The sequence below is a fragment of the Thermobia domestica genome, chromosome 16 (assembly GCF_964235325.1).
Source record: "Thermobia domestica chromosome 16, izTheDome1.hap1.1, whole genome shotgun sequence".
NCBI classification, from domain to species: domain Eukaryota; kingdom Metazoa; phylum Arthropoda; class Insecta; order Zygentoma; family Lepismatidae; genus Thermobia; species Thermobia domestica.
The window spans coordinates 72,265,346-72,288,496 of NC_137469.1; the positions used below are offsets into that span (position 1 = coordinate 72,265,346).

The 23,151-nt window shown below is 36.3% G+C and overlaps 1 protein-coding gene across 1 annotated transcript in view; it reads right to left on the reverse strand.

The window, feature by feature from the left end:
- The window catches only part of LOC145673155 (3-ketoacyl-CoA thiolase, mitochondrial-like), a 50,208-nt gene that overhangs the window by 12,333 nt on the left and 14,724 nt on the right, over positions 1–23,151 (reverse strand). Inside the window, exons 4-5 of the mRNA XM_081742582.1 lie at positions 22,665–22,929; positions 80–255 (exon numbers count right to left, since the gene is read on the reverse strand). Of these exons, the coding sequence (XP_081598708.1) occupies positions 80–255; positions 22,665–22,929 (441 nt within the window). The remainder of the gene's footprint in view (positions 1–79; positions 256–22,664; positions 22,930–23,151) is intronic.

Sequence of the window (23,151 nt, forward strand, 5' to 3'; positions counted from 1 at the left end):
ATATATATATATATATATATATATTTAGCATATTGTATTGAATATTTATAACACAACAGAATTAACTTGAGTAACATACCGATGCCGATCCTGCAGTCACTTTTCCATCTTTTTTAAATACCGGGGGAAGTTTTGCCAATCCTTCTAAAGTAGTTGCTGGCTTTGGATGTTCATCTGTATCCATAACAACATCCTTCCTCTTAATTTTAAGTGCTATTGGTGCAATTTCTTCTTTGAAGTAGCCGCTATCATTTGCTGCAAGAGTAAAACGATTACAGAACGTTACTAAATAATACTTTTTATCACATTACAAAATCAGATATTTGCTGATTACAAATGTGCAACTCGGATTTTTGGAGGAAGGGAGGGTGAAAATAACAACATATTCCACTTTACAACGATAATCGGATGAAACAGATCCCCCATAATACCCCTACATTGTTGCCTTAATAATAATAATAATAATGTCAAGTCACTGTTGACAGTAAGTACCTACTAATATGAGAAATGAACAGGAAAAGTTCACAGAGGCTAAATACGTTGCGTTATACAAATCCTATCAAATCTCACCAGATACGTCGTCTTGCCTTAGGAGTCAAATATGAGCCAAATTTCATTTTATGTTTGGAAAAACAAAAAAATAAATAAATAAACGTTTTACATGTAGCTATTTTATCTGAAACTAGCAGCGTTCACCCCGCTTCGCTGCGGTCACCCCGGAACGCAATAAACTTTGTTACTTAGATAATTTTTACTTTTTCGCTTTCAAGTGATATGATAAAAACCATAGTAGATTGCAGTAAATGTTAACATTATATCGCCTGTCATTTATGTTAACCCGCCGAGTGACACGGTCATGCGGGTTGCATATAAATACGTTTATTTTTACCTATGATGAACTAACAAAGGATTTGTACGTTATGGACACTTGAATGGTCAATTATCTCAAGACACTGCTAATTGAAAATTAAAGTGATATGATAAAAACCATCTAGGGTCCAAATCCTAATAACCCCCCAAAAATGAAAGAAATTGGTTCAGCCGTATTAGTGTGATGAGGGAACAAAGGATTTGTGCGTTCTCTTTTATATATATAGATAATTACATGAGATTTGTCATGTTGGTTCAAATAATCATGATATGAGACAGCACGAAAAAATATTGTGTTCTATTTAAAATATAAGTTATCTTTCAAGGAAATCTCAAGCTATCTACACTCCAACGCCCTAATGAGATTTCTATTATTATTATTATTATTATTATTATTATTATTATTATTATTATTATTAGTAGTAGTAGTAGTAGTAGTAGTAGTAGTATTAAGTTTAGTATTCCTTTTATGCATCAAAGCTATGTGAGACGTGTTCTACAGTTTAAAATGGAATCCGAACCACCGCAATGCGTAAAATATTCTCCCATCGGAGATCGAATTCAGGACCATGCGCGCCAAAGGCACGCGCGTTAGCAACTAGATATTAGTATTAATTACAATATAAATTTAATTTTGACAGTCACAGAAGCAATCATTAGCTGTGCCGTGCCGTGGAAAATCAGCGCCCAGGGCGAGAGTATACGACGGCGTCCCCATACATATATTCCCAGCAAGGATCTTATAAAATAGAGGATCCGCCCCATATATATCTTCATCCTATTAAATAATGAAGCCAAAAAACAACCGAGCATCGGCACGTTTGATTGGCTACTCTCGTTTTCGACATCGTCTGATTGGCTACTTTCGTTTCCGCCATGTTTGTTGGCTCAAAACATTGCAATCCTATTGGGCGGAGTGGGCAGAGTAGGGATGGCGAAACTGTGACGTATGGCTTCAAGATTTTATTGTAAGGGCAGATCCTCTATTTATAAGATCCTTGATTCCCAGTAATTTTTCCTCTCTTTTTTCCTTTTTTCTCTCCCGAATTTTGCGCTCCCTTTACTTCGACACCCGGGGCCAACGCCCCGTTAGCCCACCCTCGGCACGGTACTGATCATTAGCCTCGTCATGTATTATGGCAGAATGTTTCCAGATTGTATACAGCGGACCAGTAATGAAAAAAATTGTGGAAAAATCGTTAGTGACTTTCTATGCGGAGAAAGGTATTAAGCATTTCGGAATCACAAGATAGAAAATAAGCTTAACTAGAAATCTTATTTATGGATAGCCTATATATAGTAACATCATCACAAATTTTTCAGCTGTACACGTGGCATAAGTTGTAGTAGTAATTGTTGTTCTTGTTTTTTTTTTTTTTTTTTTTTAATAATTTAATTTTAGGTGATAGTAGTTTCTAAGTGCTATTGTTTAATATGTTTAAATTTTAATCTTGGGTTTTGGGTTGGGTGATAGGGGAGACCGGGGTATTAAATGACTCTTTAGTTTTTAGATATAAAATTAAGATTTCTTGTGTATAGAAAGCTTGGAGTTTTGCTGTTTACTAAAGAGCAGAGGAAAGTCAAAAATAGCATTCTTCCACAAATCAGTGAGATGTTTTAAAAATGTACTTATGTTCGGGATTGCCCCAGTGGTTGGGGTAATGTTGAACATACTGTTTACCAGGGTTGGCAAAAACCATGGTTTTTATTGAAAAAAAAAAAAAAAAACAGATTGTATTTGGTTTAAACCAGTTTTTTTTTTGTTTAAACCAGGTTTTTTTTTGTTTAAATAATTTGATCTATGTATTTGCATTACATATGGACAGAAACAAGTTTGTTTTACCTTGGTGTTTTATGCAGCAACGAGGTTATGCTGGAAGGAGTCACATAAGCGTAAAGCGGAATCCAAACCGCTTCTCGGCTTACATTCGAGAGAAATTATTCTCCATTTGGACTCAAAACCGGGACTATCGGCCACAAATGCGATGAGTCTGCCGACTCACGAAGGACTCCTGATAAAAAATACGTTGTACTGATCTTGACATACTTGTTAATATAATTGTCAAGAGTCATTTCAGAAGGACAAAAAGATACACAGTTGCACAAATAAAACCATTATACAGAATTATATTAAAATCGGGAAACTCCCGCCTTAGCCATTGAGAAAATCCTGTGTCAATGCTAGTGCTGTCGAAATCGGTTTTTGAAAAAACCGAAAACCGGTTTTTGAAAAAAGTGAAATTTCATAAAACCGAAATGTCGGTTTTGAAAACCGCATTTGCGGTTTCGGTTTTGAAAACCGTTTTTGCGGTTTCGGTTTTGAAAACCGCATTTGCGGTTTCGGTTTTGAAAACCGCATTTGCGGTTTCGGTTTTGAAAACCGCATTTGCGGTTTCGGTTTTAAAAACCGTTTTTGCGGTTTCGGTTTTGAAAACCGCATTTGCGGTTTCGGTTTTGAAAACCGTTTTCGCGGTTTCGGTTTTGAAAACCGTTTTTGCGGTTTCGGTTTTAAAAACCGTTTTTGCGGTTTCGGTTTTGAAAACCGCATTTGCGGTTTCGGTTTTGAAAACCGTTTTTGCGGTTTCGGTTTTGAAAACCGCATTTGCGGTTTCGGTTTTGAAAACCGTTTTTGCGGTTTCGGTTTTAAAAACCGTTTTTGCGGTTTCGGTTTTGAAAACCGTTTTTGCGGTTTTCGGTTTTCAGAAAACCGGTTTTCTCAAAAAACGAAAACTGCAAAAGTCACAAAAATTCGACAGCACTAATGTCAAGTAACGACGAGAAAACAGCAAAGAATCTTTCCCATCTTCGACCCACAGTTGCCAGATGGAGGAAAAAAATGCTCAAAATTTGCAGAGGGGAAAGAAGATATTTTTTCTTAAAATGTCTTAATGTGTAGGGAAATTCTTGTTTAGTATACTTTTACAATTGGCAGAATAAAAAAAAATAAGTTGCAGTTTCTCACAAAGAGGCACGGCTATCGTTATTGGGAAGTAAAAAGATATAGAATAAAATATGATCGGTGTTCCCTTCACGTATGAACTATTGCAGGTGTCTGGGACTTGCGATAGGAAACCAGTCAACACATGCAAAACCACAACATTCTCATTTATCGGAGTGCAACAAATCAACAATAAAATTGTGTATTGCGATCAATTTTTTCTTTTCTTTTTTTTAAGAAAGGGAGGTGGTGTTTTTTTGTTAACATAAGAAAGAGTGGCAGTACTGTTTAAAAACAAGGTGAAAGAGTAATAAAAGATCTTAATCACGAAAAACCACCCGCATTTTGGGATTGAAGAAAAATCTAAGACAATTTAATGGATAAAGTCTTGGCATATTCAACGTAAACCGCTACAACTCTGACAATCTTAACCGCTACACCTCTGATTTTTTATATATTTCATAAACTAGATCACAAGGAACACGAATCTGAAGGATTTTTGACATTCCGACTTCCGGAACTCGAGATATTAAAACTTTAAGTTTAATATAGATATATTCTCTATACGAAAAATATTATGTCCTGTGAGATATATAAAGGTAACCAAGAAAGTTCTGTCGCTTTTTGTGGAGGTCTGTGTTCAATTGATCCTCACACCGTGAGTTGAATGCGAATGGAGAAAAGGCGAAGGTCAGATGTTGGTGTGGGTATATCCAACACTCTACCTGCCTGTGGCAGTTCAGTTACAACGTGAACTTGTGTAAGGACAGAGTGAATATGGAACCTCCACAGAGCGTCATAAGGGCGTGTATGCTGTACGAGTTCAAACTTGGGTCAAACGCCACTGCAGCGGGGCGGAAGATATCTCAGGCCTTTCGTGAGGGTGTCGTGATTACGCAGACAGTGCAAGGGTGATTTAGAAAGTTTAAGGACGCTGACAAAACACTCACGAAAGACGCACCACGTGCCGGAAGACCAACACATGTACAAAATGAAAATCTTCAGGTAGCAATTGAGGCGAACAGCGGAGGGACCTGTGAGAAACTGGGGCTAACATTCAATGTGAGTGGAGAAACCATCCGGCAGCACCTCCATCAACTTGGGAAGCAGTACAATTTGAGTCTATTGGTCCCACATGAATTAACTCTGGGCCAGAAGGCTACGCGAGCAGACACCTGTGTTTCTTTGCTGTCTCGTCTGAGAAAGGAGCCATTTCTGGAGTGGATGTTGACATGTGATGAGAAGCTCCATGGCGTCGTCATCATTGGTTAAAATCCCATGAACTGGTTCCAAAACAGCTGAAACCAGTAATGCAGCAGAAAGTCCTGCTGTGTGTTTGGTGGACTGCTCGTGACATCGTGCATCGGGAACTGTTACCGGCTAGTCAGAGCAGAACATTAATGCAACTGTTTACTGTCAGCAGTTGAGCCGTGCTCAAGAAAAACTCAAAACTCTGGAGCCAGCACTTCTCAATCGCTAAGGGGTTTTCTCGGTACGGGACAACGCTAAGCCCCACATGGCTAGATTGATCCGGGACACCATCCTACGCCTTGGATGGGAAACACTATTGCAACCGCCATACTCCCCGGACATTGCACCGTCCGAATATCGCCTGTTCCATTCCTTGGACACTCACCTTAGAGAACTCCAGTTAAACTCCGTAGTAAAAGTGCAAAATACACTTGATACCTTCTTCGCTTCACGGTAAACCAAGTTCTACCGCGATGGAATCCATGCCCACCCCGAACGTTGGGAGAAGGTCGTTGATACTGATGGGTACTATTTTTGATCTTCCAGGTACGTCTTAGGCAGGGATGTAGCCACGGAGGGCCCATCGGGGCCAGCCCCCCCAAATGATTTCCTGGCACTCCTAATGGCCAGATGTTAAAACATCATCGTGAGATTACTTCGCTTCAGTCATTTAAAAATAACAAAGTTTACATATAATTAATAATTTACGGTAAAATAGTATGGAAAAATAGTATTTTACCATACCGATCACAAAATAGTATGGTATTTCTTCCTTATAGCCATCCGAAAATAGTATGGTATACTTTTTGTGACAGCAGATTACACAATTTACGGCGATTTGTATTTGACAGTTTGAAGACAAACGTTTTGACAAGGTACTATAAATTCTATCATAAAACAATGGTACTAAATCGTAAGTACATTATATTATTTATATGCTGTAATTAGTGTTTTAAGAAAACTTTTTATCAGATAGAAAATTTGGTGAAAATCAACGTTTTTATTCAGTTTTTCAGTTTGGAATTCATTCGCTTTTTTAAATGCTATTTCGTAAAACAGTAAGTGAGATATAGCTGTTAATAAAATAATTATGTCTTTTTCGTCACGAATAATAAATAACATTTTTGTCAGAAAATCTTAAATAAATTAAGTGCAATTTCAAAGAAAATCAGTCTTATGTATAAAAGTAACCAAGAAAGTTCTGTCGCTTTTTGTGGAGGTCTGCGATAATTGGCCCTCACTGGCGGCAGGGTTTCGTCAAGTCGAAACATATATCTCGTGTCGGGGTGTTGAAGTTACCACCGCGTAGCAGCGACCAGCGAGAACTTTGTTTTGGTCCGCACTTCTTAGATTCTTTGCGAAGAATCGTGAAGAAGCCAACACGAACTATCGCCAGTCATGTGCATGCGGTTATTATTATATATTATTTTTTCCTTGAGAATTGTTCCTAAAGTGAGCTCCGGGGGTCAAGAATAACCTCTGCCTCAACATCATGAAGTGAAAAATCTTGAGATAAGTGCGATAATTGCATGAATTTAGATGGCAACTGTCGTCGATCATTAGAAAGTGAGTATGGGAGAACTATGAAATAAAGTAAATAGACACGCGTGATTTTGTTACAAAATTACACACATTTTATCTAATTCCAAACAGTTATCGTCGAATATACACGGTTAAAGGAGCACTCTGATTTACCCAATTAAAAAGATCTTAACGATTTATCCCTTTACAAGCGACGTTTCCTTCATCGCCTTCGTGGAGGACTACTAGCAAGAACACTTGCCTAGTAATCATAAGGTTGGTGGTTTGAGTCCCCTGCGGGGTAATTTTTTGATACTTTTTAAAGTGTTTTTTAGACTCACCTTAATGTAACTAAATCACACATATAGCCGATTTAACATTTTGGGGGAGTAATTTTGTGGTTCGTTGGCGCTTTGTCGCGTCTCTGCCGCTGGTGGTATAATTTTCAAAACGGTAGAGGGGCCACCGGGAATCGTCGCTGCGGCGCCGCCAATGTTTGGCGAGATGTCGCTAATTGCCCATTTGTGGTCCACCGACGCTTACGGCATGGGGACAATTCAGTGTGAGTGGCGAAACCATTCAACAGCACCTTCATCAACTGAGAAAACACTAGAAGTTGGGTCGATGGGTCCCACATAACTTGATTCCGGGTCAAAAGGCAACGCAAGCAGAGACCTGTGTTTCTTTGCTGTCTCGTCTGAGGAAGGAGCCATTTCTGGACAAGGTGTTGCCATGTGATGAGAAATGGGTCCTGTACGAAGTTCCACGGTGCCGTCATAATTGGTTAGCATCCCATGAACGGTTCCAAGACAGCCGAAACCAGCACTACACCAGAAGAAAGTCCTCCTGTGTGTTTATGAACTGCTCGCGGCATCGTGCATCGGGAACTGTTACCAGCTGGTCATCGCATCAATCAACTGTGTACTGTCAGCAGTTGAGCAGTGTTCAAGAGAAACTCAAAACTCTGGAGCCAGCACTTCTGAATCCCAAAGGGGTCCTTATGTTACAGGACAACGCTAAGCTCCTCGTGGCTAGGATGACCCGGGACACCATTTTACGCCTTGGATAGGAAACACTATTGTATACGCCATACTCACTGGACATTGCACGGTCCGATTATCATCTGTTCCCTTCCTTGGACAATCACCTTTAAAGGATGCCAACTAGAATCCCAAGTAGAGGTGCAAAATGCACTTGATACCTCCTTCGCTTCACGGAACACCAACCTCTACAGCGATGGAATAAATGGCCTTCCAGAACGTTTGCAGAAGGTTGTCGATGTATTCTTAATCTTCCAGATACGTGTTAGGTGACATATGAATGGTGGTGGGTGAGAAAGCGATAGAACTTTCTTGTTTACCTTTATAGATCGGTTCTGTGTATTGAAATAGTTATGAACAAAGGTATAATGTTTGGTCGGGGGCAGTAGTTCTTGGTTAAACATAATACAAACTATATGTAATATAATTTATGAAATTATTATTATTATTACTATTATTATTATTATTAATAATAATAATAATAATAATAATAATAATAATAATAATAATAATAATAATAATAATAATAATAATAATAGTAATAGTAAGAAGAAGAAGAAGAATCAGCTAAAAGCAGTGTTTTTTGTTTTCTGGAAGAAAACCAAAATTTTCCAGTTTTTTTCAGGCTTCAAAAACACTAGCTGCAACACATCTTTTTTTTTAGATTGTAGCTCGCCCCCCTTCAAAAACGACGAGCCCCTCCTACAGAAACCTGCTGGCTACACCCCTGGTCTTAGGTGACATATCGATGCTCTAAGGTGATAGGTCAAAAAGCGACAGAACTTTCTTCGTAAATTTTATACATACTATGTAAAACTACTGTATAAGTTCTAGTATCTCGAGTTCGGGAAATCGGAATGTCAAAATTCCTTCAGATTCGTGTTTCTAGTGGTCTACTTTACAAAATATATAAAAATAAGGTGGGGTCTAGTTTGCTTCCGTGGTCACTTTATGTTCGAATATCTCGAGATCGGAAATTCGGAATGTCAAAATTCCTTCAGATTCGTGTTCCTCATGGTCTAGTTTACAAAATATATAAAAAATAATTTTGGTCCAGTTTGCTTCCGTGGTCACTTTATGTTCGAATATCTCGAGTTCCGAAATTCGGAATGTCAAAATTCCTACAGATTCGTGTTCCTCGTGGTCTAATTTACAAAATATATGAAAATCAGGTGGGGTCCAGTTTGCTTCCCTGCAGCCGAAAAGTACATTGGAAGTGTCATCAAAGAAGTATCTTTAAAAAAAAAAGTGCGAAGGATCCAAGGTCAGTATTTGTAAAACACAAGTTCACATCAGTACTTACGGTTTAGAACTCCCCACTTTTCTGACTTTAAAATATTGCAACCCTAATTTATCTGTGACTTGTACAACCATCGAACAATCCCTTTCGCACAGTGCTGCATATATTACCATAATAGTCTTGGAGCAAATAAATAAAGTTAAAACACAGACATAAATCAATACAATTGTCTCGACCAATAAATGCTTTCACAATTGTTAAAAGGTGTAATTAAAAACATCAAACATTGTTTCTGCTTTGAAAAGGACAAACAAGGTTTCGTTCATAAAACCGCAAACACGGTTTCGGGCGGCTTTCGCTTTCGAAAAAAGCTTCTGCGGTTTCGGTTTTGAAAACCGCTTTTTCGGTTTCGGTTTTGAAAACCGCATTTGCGGTTTCGGTTTTGAAAACCGCTTTTTCGGTTTCGGTTTTGAAAACCGCTTTTGCGGTTTCGGTTTTGAAAACCGCATTTGCGGTTTTCGGTTTTCAGAAAACCGGTTTTCTCAAAAACCGAAAACCGCAAATGTCACAAAAATTCAACAGCACTAGTCAATGCAAAGCAGTAACGGAAAAGTATCGCTATTGCTTGGCATGTAGGCCTAGAAGTTTATGGTCAACGTATCATAATCAGTATGACAAAACTGAGGTATAAAATTGCAAATTTAGTATGTAGATATCATTCAATTAAATTAAAACTGAAAGTCCAATCAAAGCTAATGTTGGAAGCTACATAGGCAGTCGATAAATTTTGCTAATTTCTATCAATATATTTATGCAACCGTGGCTTCTTTATAAAACAAGAGGCCCATTCGGGCAAACAATTTGGTTTCGTTTCGTGTGTTTAGGCTTAACATCCTTATGTAATGCCGAAGTAAGAAGAAGGCTTTCGCTTAAAGTGACATCCGAATCGCTACTTGGTTTACACTTGAGAGAAGGGTTGTAGTTCGACCGAGAATTGAACATGGGACGCCTTGATTAAAAGGTGAAAAGGAGATGAAATTAATGCAGATGGTATGTTATGTGGAAACGTCACCATGAAGTTCATACGATTTAAAGCATTTTTCGGTTTTTTTTTTTTTTTGGTTTAAACCAGTTGGTTGTTTTGAAAAAAACAGCCAACCCTGCTGTTTACTTTAAACTTTTCTTTACGAAGGGAGCGAAATGCACTAAAATACACTAAAAGTATACCGTGATTTAGTATTTAAATCTTTAATAAGAATTATAATTACAAACAACTCAAGTTAATGAGAAACATGACCAGACTTCATCATCTTTGAAACTATTACAATGAAAGCTAATAGGTACGGTACAGTAATAGACTAAACAAAATGTACTCTTATGAAACAAATTCTGAAATAACGGTGCATTAAGTAAAATATTCATTAAAATGAAAACATTATTTGGAATTGTGGAAATCACAGATATACAGCATACATTAATGTTTTGCTCCTAAGGGCAGTATTCTTTATTACTCCAATGTTCAAATGCGGTTAATAAGCTGAACAAAACTGGCTAACTGCTAATGGACGCTAAAAAAACTAACTAACTAACTAACTCTGTAGTGATCCGTCATTGCCTACACTACAACTAAAATTTTCTACAATATAATGTATCTTACTAAAATGTTAATTCTTTATTTTTATTCAATTTATTCAATGTTTATATGTTATTATTTCAATATTCTTTTCATTATTTATTAAGATTTCATGAACTAAAAGCGAATGGCGCTATGGAAATAAATTGCGACACAAGAAGAAGAAGAAAAATAATATAGCATCGAAAATATAAACCATCTTGATATTGAATTTAAAATTATAAAACGAAAAACGTAAAAAGTGAAGGTAAGAATTTAACCAAAATTCTGAGGAATTTACATGTATTTTGACGTCAGACAGTCTACTATTGTTTGAATTTGTATATGTATATCCAGAGGGCTAAACATTAGACAGCTGTTGAAAGTAAAATCAACTTCAAGGTATATTCAATGTTACTCATTGTTATTCATATACTTAGTGAGATGATGATAACAAAAATTATGTATCATTGAAGAAGCCACCGGTTCGGGGAGTGGAATCTTCATTCCCTCCTCTTATCTGCTATCCACTCGTAAAATGAGGTAAATTATATACTTATCTCGATCAACAGATCAACTAAATTTGCTGTGACTGAATACCTCGTTCAATCCTGTTACTTATTCACATTTATTTGATTCTTACTGTTTAGTATAATCTGCAGTTAAAAAATGATGGCACTGACAAAGATTGTGGCATACAAATTTAGCTAATTTCTGTTGTTTGATTACTATAATATGCACGTAGCAACTGCAATCTAAATATGCATTAGAGCTGCTTCTTATGTACATTTCTGTCTTCTGTAGTTACATCATTCTTACTTCAGCGTATCACCTGAGTTAGCTGCGTTAACCTGTAACACGACATTAAGAAATTGAATTAATAAAAGGATACGGCGAGATATAAATAAATAAATAAATAAATAAAGGAATATATACATATATGTAATTAAGTACGGCGAAGATATATAAAATACAATTGATAATAATAAATGAGTTGATAAAAGTAAAATAATAGAATATAAATAAAAGAAAGGATATAAATGGTAAATAAATAAAAAGAATACTTACAAGTCGTGGTTAAACAGCATAGTATGTTGAGGATGGGATACCTGAAACGAAGATGAGACATAACAAATGTGGTTACAAATATATAATATTCGACAGAAGATACTATATTTACTACTAATTATACATAAACTACGTGAAGCATCTAGCATTACTATATATTTAATATCCTACGCTACTGTGCCAATATGCGTTAACATACTATAGCTAAATCTAAGCACATTAAATAAAGAAAAATGCTACTGCGTGCAATAAGCCCACAATCTGTCCTATTTAGCCATATTTATATATATAAATTATTGTTGTCAATTACCTGCTACTTACTGCAATACTTACTTCGTTAGATATGATATTAATCTTGTGTGTTTCATGTTTTAGTATGTTCATGAATAATCGAAAATAATATAAAATTTCATAAAATTCACAGTCATATATTATTTTAATAGTAATTATATGTTTCTGTTTACTTTTGAATTGAATAGCTAATAAATAACACATGATAAGTCTATCTGTATGAAGTAATCCAAATATGTTCACTGTCGGCATTTATCTTCGCGACTACGTTCCCGGACAACATATTTTAAATTTTCCGTAGCGATTGCTGCGGTGGCGACTAAGAACACTGGGCCAAATTAGATTAGTTTCACCTTAAGTCCACGCTATGGACAGGTAAACTGGAAGAAAATGAAATGTCAACGTTGCGCGGAGGATTTAGTACAAATGGCGACGACCAGCCAGGATACAGGTTGAAGCCAATTGGGAAATAATACTTCTAAATTATTATAGGGTGTCAAGTTTAAGTTCCACTATTTTGTTTAGAAGAAAACCGAATGGTAAAATCAAGAGAAAATAGGAATAAAGAAACCAAATAAGGAAAACACGACGACGCGATTTCTGAAATTCTAAATTTTCATAGAAATTGTATTTATGAGAATACGGATTCACACGTTCCTGACCGCACCGGATTAAACTTAAAAGATAGAAATCGCAATTTCTGTATATTGTTTAGCTGTTTAGAGTTACGAAAAAGATAAAGTACATGAACAAGAATAGAATGACACTCTGTAAGTAAGAAATTTCGAAGAAACACCATGGCTGCCGAAGATTATTTGTGGATTGTGAATGTAGGATAACATATTATGTTATTGTGTTGGGAGCGAATAAAATAATAGTAAATTCAACTTGTGTTAAATATCAACCTTTGTTTTATTTATATTATTGTGTACGTCGAGTGGTAGGCATTGAGGACGAAGGAAGATGAAACTCTCCGGATCAATTTAATGAAAATATAATGTCGAGAACCGAAGAACGGACAATTAAGTGTAAATGTTGTAATTTAAGTGTTGTTTTGAATAAAAAACATGCGAAACGAAGAACTGATATAAGGGAAAGGATTATTGCTTGTGATGTGTGCAATGGATGGTTCCATTTCAGATGTATTGCACTAGAAGATGAGCAGTACACGTATTTGAGTGGGAAGAAGATACAATGGCTGTGCTCAAGCTGTCAGGAAGAGAAAGATTTTCCAAGCCCAAGTGACACTCAAAACGTGACAGAGGATGAAGAAGGAGAAGTGTATGTCGACATTGAAGATGGAGACGAAAGTAAATTGAACAAAGTGCCTGAAACTCCGGTACAGGTGACGGAAACAGAACCTAAGCAGATGATTGAAGTAGAACCTCATAGTAATGGAAAGCAAGTGGAAGAAGCATTGGAAACTGAAAATGAGACAGATCGACGGAATCCTAAAGAGGAAATTAGTATATTAATGGAGAGTGTGACCAATGAAGGAACCCAGAGTGAAATAGGTGGACATATCGGTAATACTGGAAATAATAAGAATGCCGAATTAACAAACGCAAGTGGAACTACTGAGACGGCAACTAACAATAATAATGGCACCGAAAAAGAAATGAGTGGTAACAATGGAGGAATATCAAATGATATGATCCAGATGATAGTAAAGCAAATAGCTCAACTAGAGTTAAACATGAATAAAAACATGGATAACATGAATCAAGACATGAAAAGAATTTCCAGTGATATTACGACGTTAGCAAATAATATGACTCGAGAAATGGAAACTCTAAAACAAGAAGTCAAGAAGGACGTGAAATTGGTTACAGATAGGTTGGACAAAAAGACCGAAATCACATGTGAAAGTTACAAATTAGAAAACCTGGAAAATTCTATAGGTGAATTTAAAATGAAATATGGAGAAATGGAGAAAGACACAGTCATGTTTACGACCCAAACCCAGAAGAACCAGAAAAATATGGGAGAAGTTGGTAAACAAATCAATGACCATTTAGACAAACAATTAAGCAAAACTACATTAGATGAAGCACAATTTGATGAAAAGGTTGATAGTAAGTCAAAAGAAGATATGGGTGTTGAAGAAGTAAATTGTGACAGGAAATCAAATTTTGACGAAGATGACATCTTGACAAAGAAAGAGGTTGACACCCGAAAGGAAACAAAAACAGATGAAGCAGAAAAATATAAGTCGAAGGAAACAGATGTTTACAAAAAGAATAAACAAAAGAGAATAATGAACCGGAAAACAAGAAATAACCTAAAAGAAAACAAAGAAAGAAAGTCCTCGTATAGAACAAGAAAGAAATCCATAGTACAGAAGAGAAAGAAATATATAGAGAGGAAATGTAATAGTATTAAGACAATGACCTGGCTATGGTTGCTATCACACAGGAAGAAGAAGAGATGGAAAACAAAAAGTGCGAGGTGCTATATCACAAGAAGTGTGTTACCAGTCAAGATGAAACGATGTGATCAAGTGAAGAAAGTACGGAAGAAAAATGAGGATAAAATCCGACAGATAGAAATGCGTAAAAGAAAGAAAAGGAAAAGCTACTTACCTAATGATCAAGTAAAGAAACTACGTAGAAAAGATGAGGATAAAATCCGAAAGACAGGAATGCGTAAAAGAAAGAAAAAGAAAGTTTGCTTACCTACTGAGACGGAAAGACAGAAATTGGAAGATGGTTTGGAGTGCGAGTTGAGAAAAGAACGAGTGAATAAAGACAAATTAAGGTTGATGCATCGTAAACGAAAGAGAAAGAAGATAGGTCGACACATTACCTGGAAAAATGCAGACCAGTTTACGGTGTTTTCTTGTTTACCAATTATCAAAACAACAAGAACGTTTCTCGAAATGAGTTATTAATTGTTCATTATCGTTTATCTGTTTGCTGTTAATGGTTGTTCATTGGATGTTAACTTATCTACATATACATGGATTGATTTTGTACCACGTAACGAGATATTAGATCTGTAAAGGAAATTTTGTAAAGCTAGCTACTACTACTCCTGCACTAGGACAACCAAATTTTTCCTTGCCGTTCCACATATTCAGCGACGCCTGCAAAGAGAATCTTGCCGGCTATTTATGTCAATATCCTGAAGAACAAGATGAAGTAACAGTACTCGCGTATGCCAGTAGGAGACTAAAGCTGCACGAATTTTCAATGTCTATATTCCAGCTTGAACTACTGTCTATCTTATTCCTGTGCGAACGATTTTCACCTTATATTTTGGGAAGAACCACTATTATTTATTGTGATAACCATGCTGCGACTTACGCGTTCTCGTTAAAGAATCTTGATTCCCGAACCACAATACTGGTACTTAAGTTACAGAGGTATGATTTAAAATTTGACCATGTGTCGGGAAAGGAAAATTTTGTCGCTGATACACTTAGTCGTTATCCTCCTAAATCTGAGGATATATCTTCGCAGCATCTTACTATTAATGAAGTGAACAATCTTCTTAATGATGAAGTACCAAATACTGTGACTGATGATGATATGGACTTATAAATACTTACCGTTATATATTCAGTGATAAAATTTTATTGCAAATAAAATTTTATTTGCGACGGCGGGCAAAGTTGTAGTGATCCGTCATTGCCTACACTACAACTAAAATTTTCTACAATATAATGTATCTTACTAAAATGTTAATTCTTTATTTTTATTCAATTTATTCAATGTTTATATGTTATTATTTCAATATTCTTTTCATTATTTATTAAGATTTCATGAACTAAAAGCGAATGGCGCTATGGAAATAAATTGCGACACAAGAAGAAGAAGAAAAATAATATAGCATCGAAAATATAAACCATCTTGATATTGAATTTAAAATTATAAAACGAAAAACGTAAAAAGTGAAGGTAAGAATTTAACCAAAATTCTGAGGAATTTACATGTATTTTGACGTCAGACAGTCTACTATTGTTTGAATTTGTATATGTATATCCAGAGGGCTAAACATTAGACAGCTGTTGAAAGTAAAATCAACTTCAAGGTATATTCAATGTTACTCATTGTTATTCATATACTTAGTGAGATGATGATAACAAAAATTATGTATCATTGAAGAAGCCACCGGTTCGGGGAGTGGAATCTTCATTCCCTCCTCTTATCTGCTATCCACTCGTAAAATGAGGTAAATTATATACTTATCTCGATCAACAGATCAACTAAATTTGCTGTGACTGAATACCTCGTTCAATCCTGTTACTTATTCACATTTATTTGATTCTTACTGTTTAGTATAATCTGCAGTTAAAAAATGATGGCACTGACAAAGATTGTGGCATACAAATTTAGCTAATTTCTGTTGTTTGATTACTATAATATGCACGTAGCAACTGCAATCTAAATATGCATTAGAGCTGCTTCTTATGTACATTTCTGTCTTCTGTAGTTACATCATTCTTACTTCAGCGTATCACCTGAGTTAGCTGCGTTAACCTGTAACACGACATTAAGAAATTGAATTAATAAAAGGATACGGCGAGATATAAATAAATAAATAAATAAATAAAGGAATATATACATATATGTAATTAAGTACGGCGAAGATATATAAAATACAATTGATAATAATAAATGAGTTGATAAAAGTAAAATAATAGAATATAAATAAAAGAAAGGATATAAATGGTAAATAAATAAAAAGAATACTTACAAGTCGTGGTTAAACAGCATAGTATGTTGAGGATGGGATACCTGAAACGAAGATGAGACATAACAAATGTGGTTACAAATATATAATATTCGACAGAAGATACTATATTTACTACTAATTATACATAAACTACGTGAAGCATCTAGCATTACTATATATTTAATATCCTACGCTACTGTGCCAATATGCGTTAACATACTATAGCTAAATCTAAGCACATTAAATAAAGAAAAATGCTACTGCGTGCAATAAGCCCACAATCTGTCCTATTTAGCCATATTTATATATATAAATTATTGTTGTCAATTACCTGCTACTTACTGCAATACTTACTTCGTTAGATATGATATTAATCTTGTGTGTTTCATGTTTTAGTATGTTCATGAATAATCGAAAATAATATAAAATTTCATAAAATTCACAGTCATATATTATTTTAATAGTAATTATATGTTTCTGTTTACTTTTGAATTGAATAGCTAATAAATAACACATGATAAGTCTATCTGTATGAAGTAATCCAAATATGTTCACTGTCGGCATTTATCTTCGCGACTACGTTCCCGGACAACATATTTTAAATTTTCCGTAGCGATTGCTGCGGTGGCGACTAAGAACACTGGGCCAAATTAGATTAGTTTCACCTTAAGTCCACGCTATGGACAGGTAAACTGGAAGAAAATGAAATGTCAACGTTGCGCGGAGGATTTAGTACAACTCTATGGCCTATGGAACCCGGAGGTTCAATGCCACGTTCACAAAAGCTCTCCACTGACTTCTATCCTTAGCCAACTGCATCCAGTTTCTACTTTGTATTCCTATCTCTGCGAGATCCATCTTAATATTGTCCTCCCATCTGCGCCTAGGTCTTCCTAATGGTCGTTTTCCGATTGGTCTTCCAGTCAAGACTTTGAAAGCCTTTCTACCTTCTTCCATTCTAGCTACATGACCCGCCCACCTAATCCTCCTAGACTTGACGACCCTAACAATGTTGGGTGAACTATATAAATTATGTAGTTCCTCGTTATGAAGCTTCCGCCATTCCCCATTCCCGTTCCTCTTGGGTCCGAATATCCGTCTCAGGATCTTGTTCTCAAATACTTTCAGTCTATGCTCTTCCCTCGGAGTAAGGGACCATGATTCGCAGCCATACAGAACAACAGGCATGATTATCGTTTTATATATTTTAAGCTTCAAATTCCTCGAGAGAATTCGCGACGACAAGAGATTTTGAACCGAATAGTAACACGAATTTCCTGCTTTTAGTCGACATTTAATTTCTCCGTGAACATGATTTTCGTCTGTTAATATTGATCCCAGATATTTGAATCTATCCACTTTATCAAAAGTATTATTTAATATTTTAACGCGTCCATAACTTGCTGTATTCCGGTCCCGACGCACTTCCATGTATTTAGTTTTCTCTGCATTTACTTCTAAACCCATGTCCCTGCAAGCGTTTAACAAGATCTCTGCATTTCTTTCTATTGTTCTCCTATCATCCCCTATTAAATTTACATCATCAGCATATGCCATAACCTGGTGAATACCGTTCAACTCTAGGCCCTGGTTGCTGTCTTTGATTTTCCTTATAGCGTATTCAGAACGAAGTTAAATAATAATGGCGACAACGCATCTCCTTGCTTCAGGCCATTTTCGACGTGAAAGCTCATGGACAAAAATTTTCCTACCCGGACTTTACTTTGGGATTCATTTAAACATATCTTAATTAATCTAATTAGCTTTCTCGGTATTCGAAGTTCTGTAAGAACGTTGTATAATGTTTCTCTCCTAACCGAGTCGTACGCCTTTCTAAAATCAATAAATAGTTGATGTACCGGGGTATTGTATTCCCACTTTATTTCGAGTATTTGGCGAATGGTAAATATTTGGTCGGTAGTTGATCGATTTCGTCTGAATCCGCACTGGTAATCTCCAATAATTTCATCTGCGTATGGAGTCAGTCTTGCTAATAAAATATTTGAAAGGATTTTATAGGATGTTGACAGAAGGGAAATGCCTCGATAATTATTACAATCAGTTTTGTCGCCTTTCTTGTGAATTGGAACAATGATTGATTATTTCCACTCTTGTGGCAATTCTTCCTTGTTCCAGATAAGGAGAATGAGTTTGTGTATCTTGTTCCACAATTTTTCGCCTCCCGCTAAAATTAACTCAGCCGGAATTTCATCTACACCCGGAGATTTGTGTTTCTTTAATTTCTTTATAGCGGTTTCTACTTCTATTCGGTTGGGTTCTGGAATATACGGTTCTGCGGTGTGTATCTCTTTTTCTTCACGAACACTAGTTTTTGGTTGCGTGTTAAGCAAATCGTCAAAGAAATCTTTCCATCTATTTAAGATGCTATCCGTGTCAGTGAGAACTGTACCGTCAGATTTCTTTAATATATAAGCACGAGGTTGATAGCCTTTCTTAAATTCGTTGATTCCCTTATACATGTCCCGGATGTTTTTATTTTTACTATTATCTTCAAGTTCCTTAATTTTAGCTTTCAGAAAATCGCGTTTCTTTGTTCTAAAAGTTTTGGAAGTTTCCCGCCTGATATCTGCGAAATTTTGTGTAGTTATTTCATTCGGATTTTGTAGCCACCGTACTTTTGCCTGTTTTCTCTTCTCTGCTAGTTTTATGCATTCCTGGTCGAACCATGGTTTGTTCCTACGTATTTCCGCGTGTTCCAATTTTTCTTTTGCTGAAATTTTAATGCTATCTCTAATTTCAATCCAGGTATCCTCAACACTAGTGCATTCCGAATCTTCTAAAGCCGAAAATCTATTCGAAACTTCAATCTGGTATTTCTCTCTTACCTGGCTCTCTTCTAATTTCTTTAAATTGAATCTCTCCGTTTTCGGAAAATGAATATTACCTTTATTCAACGATAACCTCTCTCGTATTATCGCTGCTACCAGGTAGTGGTCAGTGTCACAATCAGCCCCTCTAAACGATCGGACATCAATTATGCTAGATTGCCTTCTTCTATCTACTAAAACGTGATCAATTTGATTATGTGTTTTTCCGTCTGGTGATGTCCAAATGTATTTATGAACGTCGCGATGTGGGAATTTTGTACTCTTCACGATTAGGTTTTTGGATGTTGCAAAGTTCACGAGTCTAACACCGTTGTCATTACTTTCTTTATGCAGACTTTCGTTCCCTATAATCGGTTTGAAAATATCCTCCCGTCCTACCTTCGCATTGAAATCCTCTAATAGAATTTTCATATGGTATCGCGGGAGTTGGTCAAATATCCGTTCCACTTCTTCGTAAAAACTGTCTTTTATATTGTCATCCTTATCTTCAGTTGGGGCATGTGCATTTAAAACAATAATATCACACCACCGTCTCTTAAGAGTAATAAAAGAAAGTCTGTCAGTAACAAATTCAACCCGTTTAATTGCTGGTAATATACGTTTATGAACGAAAAACCCTGTTCCTAACTGGTGATTGTTATTTCCTTCCCCGTAAAAGAACGTAAAATTTCCGGAATTCATAGATCCATTTCCTTCCCACCTAACTTCCTGAACTCCTACTACGTCCATCCTGTATTTCTCTAACTCACTCGTTACGGATTTTAACGCGCCTGCCCTATAAAGACTCCTAATATTCCATGTTCCAAATCTCATGTCCATTTTCTTTTGTTGAGGTCGTGCCAAGTTATCGGTCCTTGTCCGAGGCTTTTGTGAATATTTCTGAACAAGTGCTTTTTTTTACTGGATGAGGTTGTTAGCCCTACCCAAACCCCCAAGCTGGAGGGCCACTCCAAGTCGGCTGTCCGCGACTGCTTATTCAGTATATTCGCAGCTAACCTCTATATCTAGAGGCCTTCTCCTCGGTCGCAACCTGAGGACGCGCCATGCCGTGGTGACAGGAACCCACGCTAATGGACGCTACTAGGCTACATAAGTTTGTAAAACACCCTGTGAATCTCACACAGAAAAAAAATGCAGCCTATGATGAAGGATCAGATATCTAAAATAGGCTTACTGATTATAGAATAATGATGTAGGCTACTAATGGTCTAAAATAATAAATATAGCAAACCATTCTAATCAATAAAGCTAATAACGCTTATTAACAAGACATGATCTATTTCTAAAACCAATTTCATTAATTTACTACTTACTTTCCAATAAGAAAAAGTTTTTAAACATTTTTGATAATTTGTTTCTCACCGTGGGGCAATACCGAACACTCCGGGGTAATGGCAAACATTCTGTCTGGCATTTCCCCATAAGACGCCATTTTATTGTTAAAGTTGAAACTAATTGTTAAGTGCATACAGGCTAGTAAGATGACAAAGAACCAGTGGCGTATTTAGAGGGGGGCTTCCGGGCTTAAGCCCCCCCCCCGAAATCTTACTATAGTAAAGTATATGAAATATCTTGCATAATTTTCAGATTTTCAGGCAAAGCCCCCCCCGAAAGTTAGCAAAGCCCTCCCCGAAGCAAAATCGTAAATACGCCACTGTAGAACTAATGCTGAAATATAGGGGAATATATAGCCTTATCTGTAACAATATAGATAAGAACCAACTTACCTTGTCCAAATTGCTGAGTCAACGTTATAAGTGAATTGACAAAAACAACAAAACGTCTTCTTCCTGGCAATCCACTCAAATAAGTGTCACCAACTTTATGCTACACCTTTCCAGGTCTTTCCGCTAGCGTGCAGCAAAATCGTCTTGTTTATAACAAGCTTCCTTGGGCATAAATTTGGGTGTTCGGCATTATCCTAGTGTTCGCGAATACCCCGGTTTTCCGATATATATATACAGGGTGTTAATGAACTATACCGACAAACTGTAAGAAGTGATTCCTTACATCAAAATAAGAGAAAAAGTTCATATGGACCTATGGTGAAAAGTGCATAGTTTCAGAGCTAGGTCTATCCAAAATCCCGAAAAAGCCAAATTTCAACAGGCCCTATTTCGAATTCCAGAAACTGTGGATGGTGGTCCTTATCAGCATAGAAGAAGTCACGCATACGCAATCCAAAAATGCACATTTCATTAATTTTCAATAGGTGTACAACGTATGCCATACAGGGTGAAATTCCCAGACATGCCATCAACCGAATTTTGAGATATGCTCTGACTTTATGATTGGTCCAAAGGAGGCAAACGATAAGCCTTGATAGCAATGAACACAGAATCCTTTGGCGTAATATCGAAGGTGTTAAGGATCGTCAGCAGCACGGTTTCTCGTACTCAGGAAAACTGCTTTCTTTCATACCTATAAGTGAAGAAAACGTGAAATATATCGTGACGAAATACGTATCATCACACATTATTCCGAGCAAAAAAAAAAAAAAAAAAAAGCATGGAGCTGCTGGTTCCTAACACTTCCGAATGCATTCCGGAGCATTGAATGCCCATTGTTGTCAAGGCTTATCTTCTGCCTACTTTGGACCCTCCTTGAAATCAGAGTCTATTGAGAGCATATCTGAGAACTACACCCTGTATACCGATTGAACATTGAAGAAATACGCACTTTTGGATTGTGTATGAGTGGCTTCCTTTACGCTGATAAGGACCACCATCCACAGCTTCTGGAATTCGAAATAGGGCCTATTGAAATTTGACTGTTTCTTGATTTTGGACAGCCTTAACTCTGAAACTATGCACTTTCCGATATAGGTCCATATGAACTTTTTCTCTTATTTTGATGTGAGGAATCACCTCTTACAGTTTGTCGGTATAGTTCGTTAACACCCTGTATATATAATTCCATTTATGTAACATTTGACCAACTTATGTAATTTTTATACTGTATTTGGCAATTTATTTTAAAGTGGCTTTTCATACTCCAGAGAATTAAAAGTTATTAAAAGTAAAACAAAGAAAATTGCAGAATTCCGCTTTTTTTTGGCGGGGGAATGTTACATTATTATGTATTTCATTAAATTACACCAACTACAAAAATAAGTTACTAGCATAAATTGTAATTAATATAAATATATTGTAGCTATGTAAATTCTTTGAGTTAACTGAAATGTCTATAGTTAAAGCCCTTCGCAACATTTCCCACTATTTGTGTCTCAACATTCTTTTTAATCTATTTGAACAAGCATATTTTACGTCAATCTACTGTAGTTAGTTTAACTATAATATATCTTTACCTTTTTTCCAGTTCTGTTGTGATCGTAAGGCAAATTCGTCGACTTCTTGCCTGGTCAAATTGTATTTTTCTGCCAAATTTTCAGCTGTGACTCCCATTGGAGTGTTACAATGTAAGTCAGTCAAACCAACCCACAGAGAATCTTCTAGACTGTAATTAACTCCAAGTTTTGTTCCAAATCTTACATTCCTCACCATGAATGGAGACTGGCTCATATTGTCTGTTCCCCCAGTGAGAACTACTTTCGAGTCTCCCATTAAGATATCCTTTAAAATAAATAAAGACAATGACAATTAGATATAGTGATTTGCTTTACTGGAACAGGTAAGCGAAAGTATTATGCACTGATTATCTGAGCGTATATTTATATAAATAAGAAGTAACAGTGTCAGGTGTACACCACGTGAAAGACTTTGGTTACGGTACTGGAAGTAGCTGAATGGTATGCAACCAATATGACACCTACATACAATTGGGTTGCATATTAC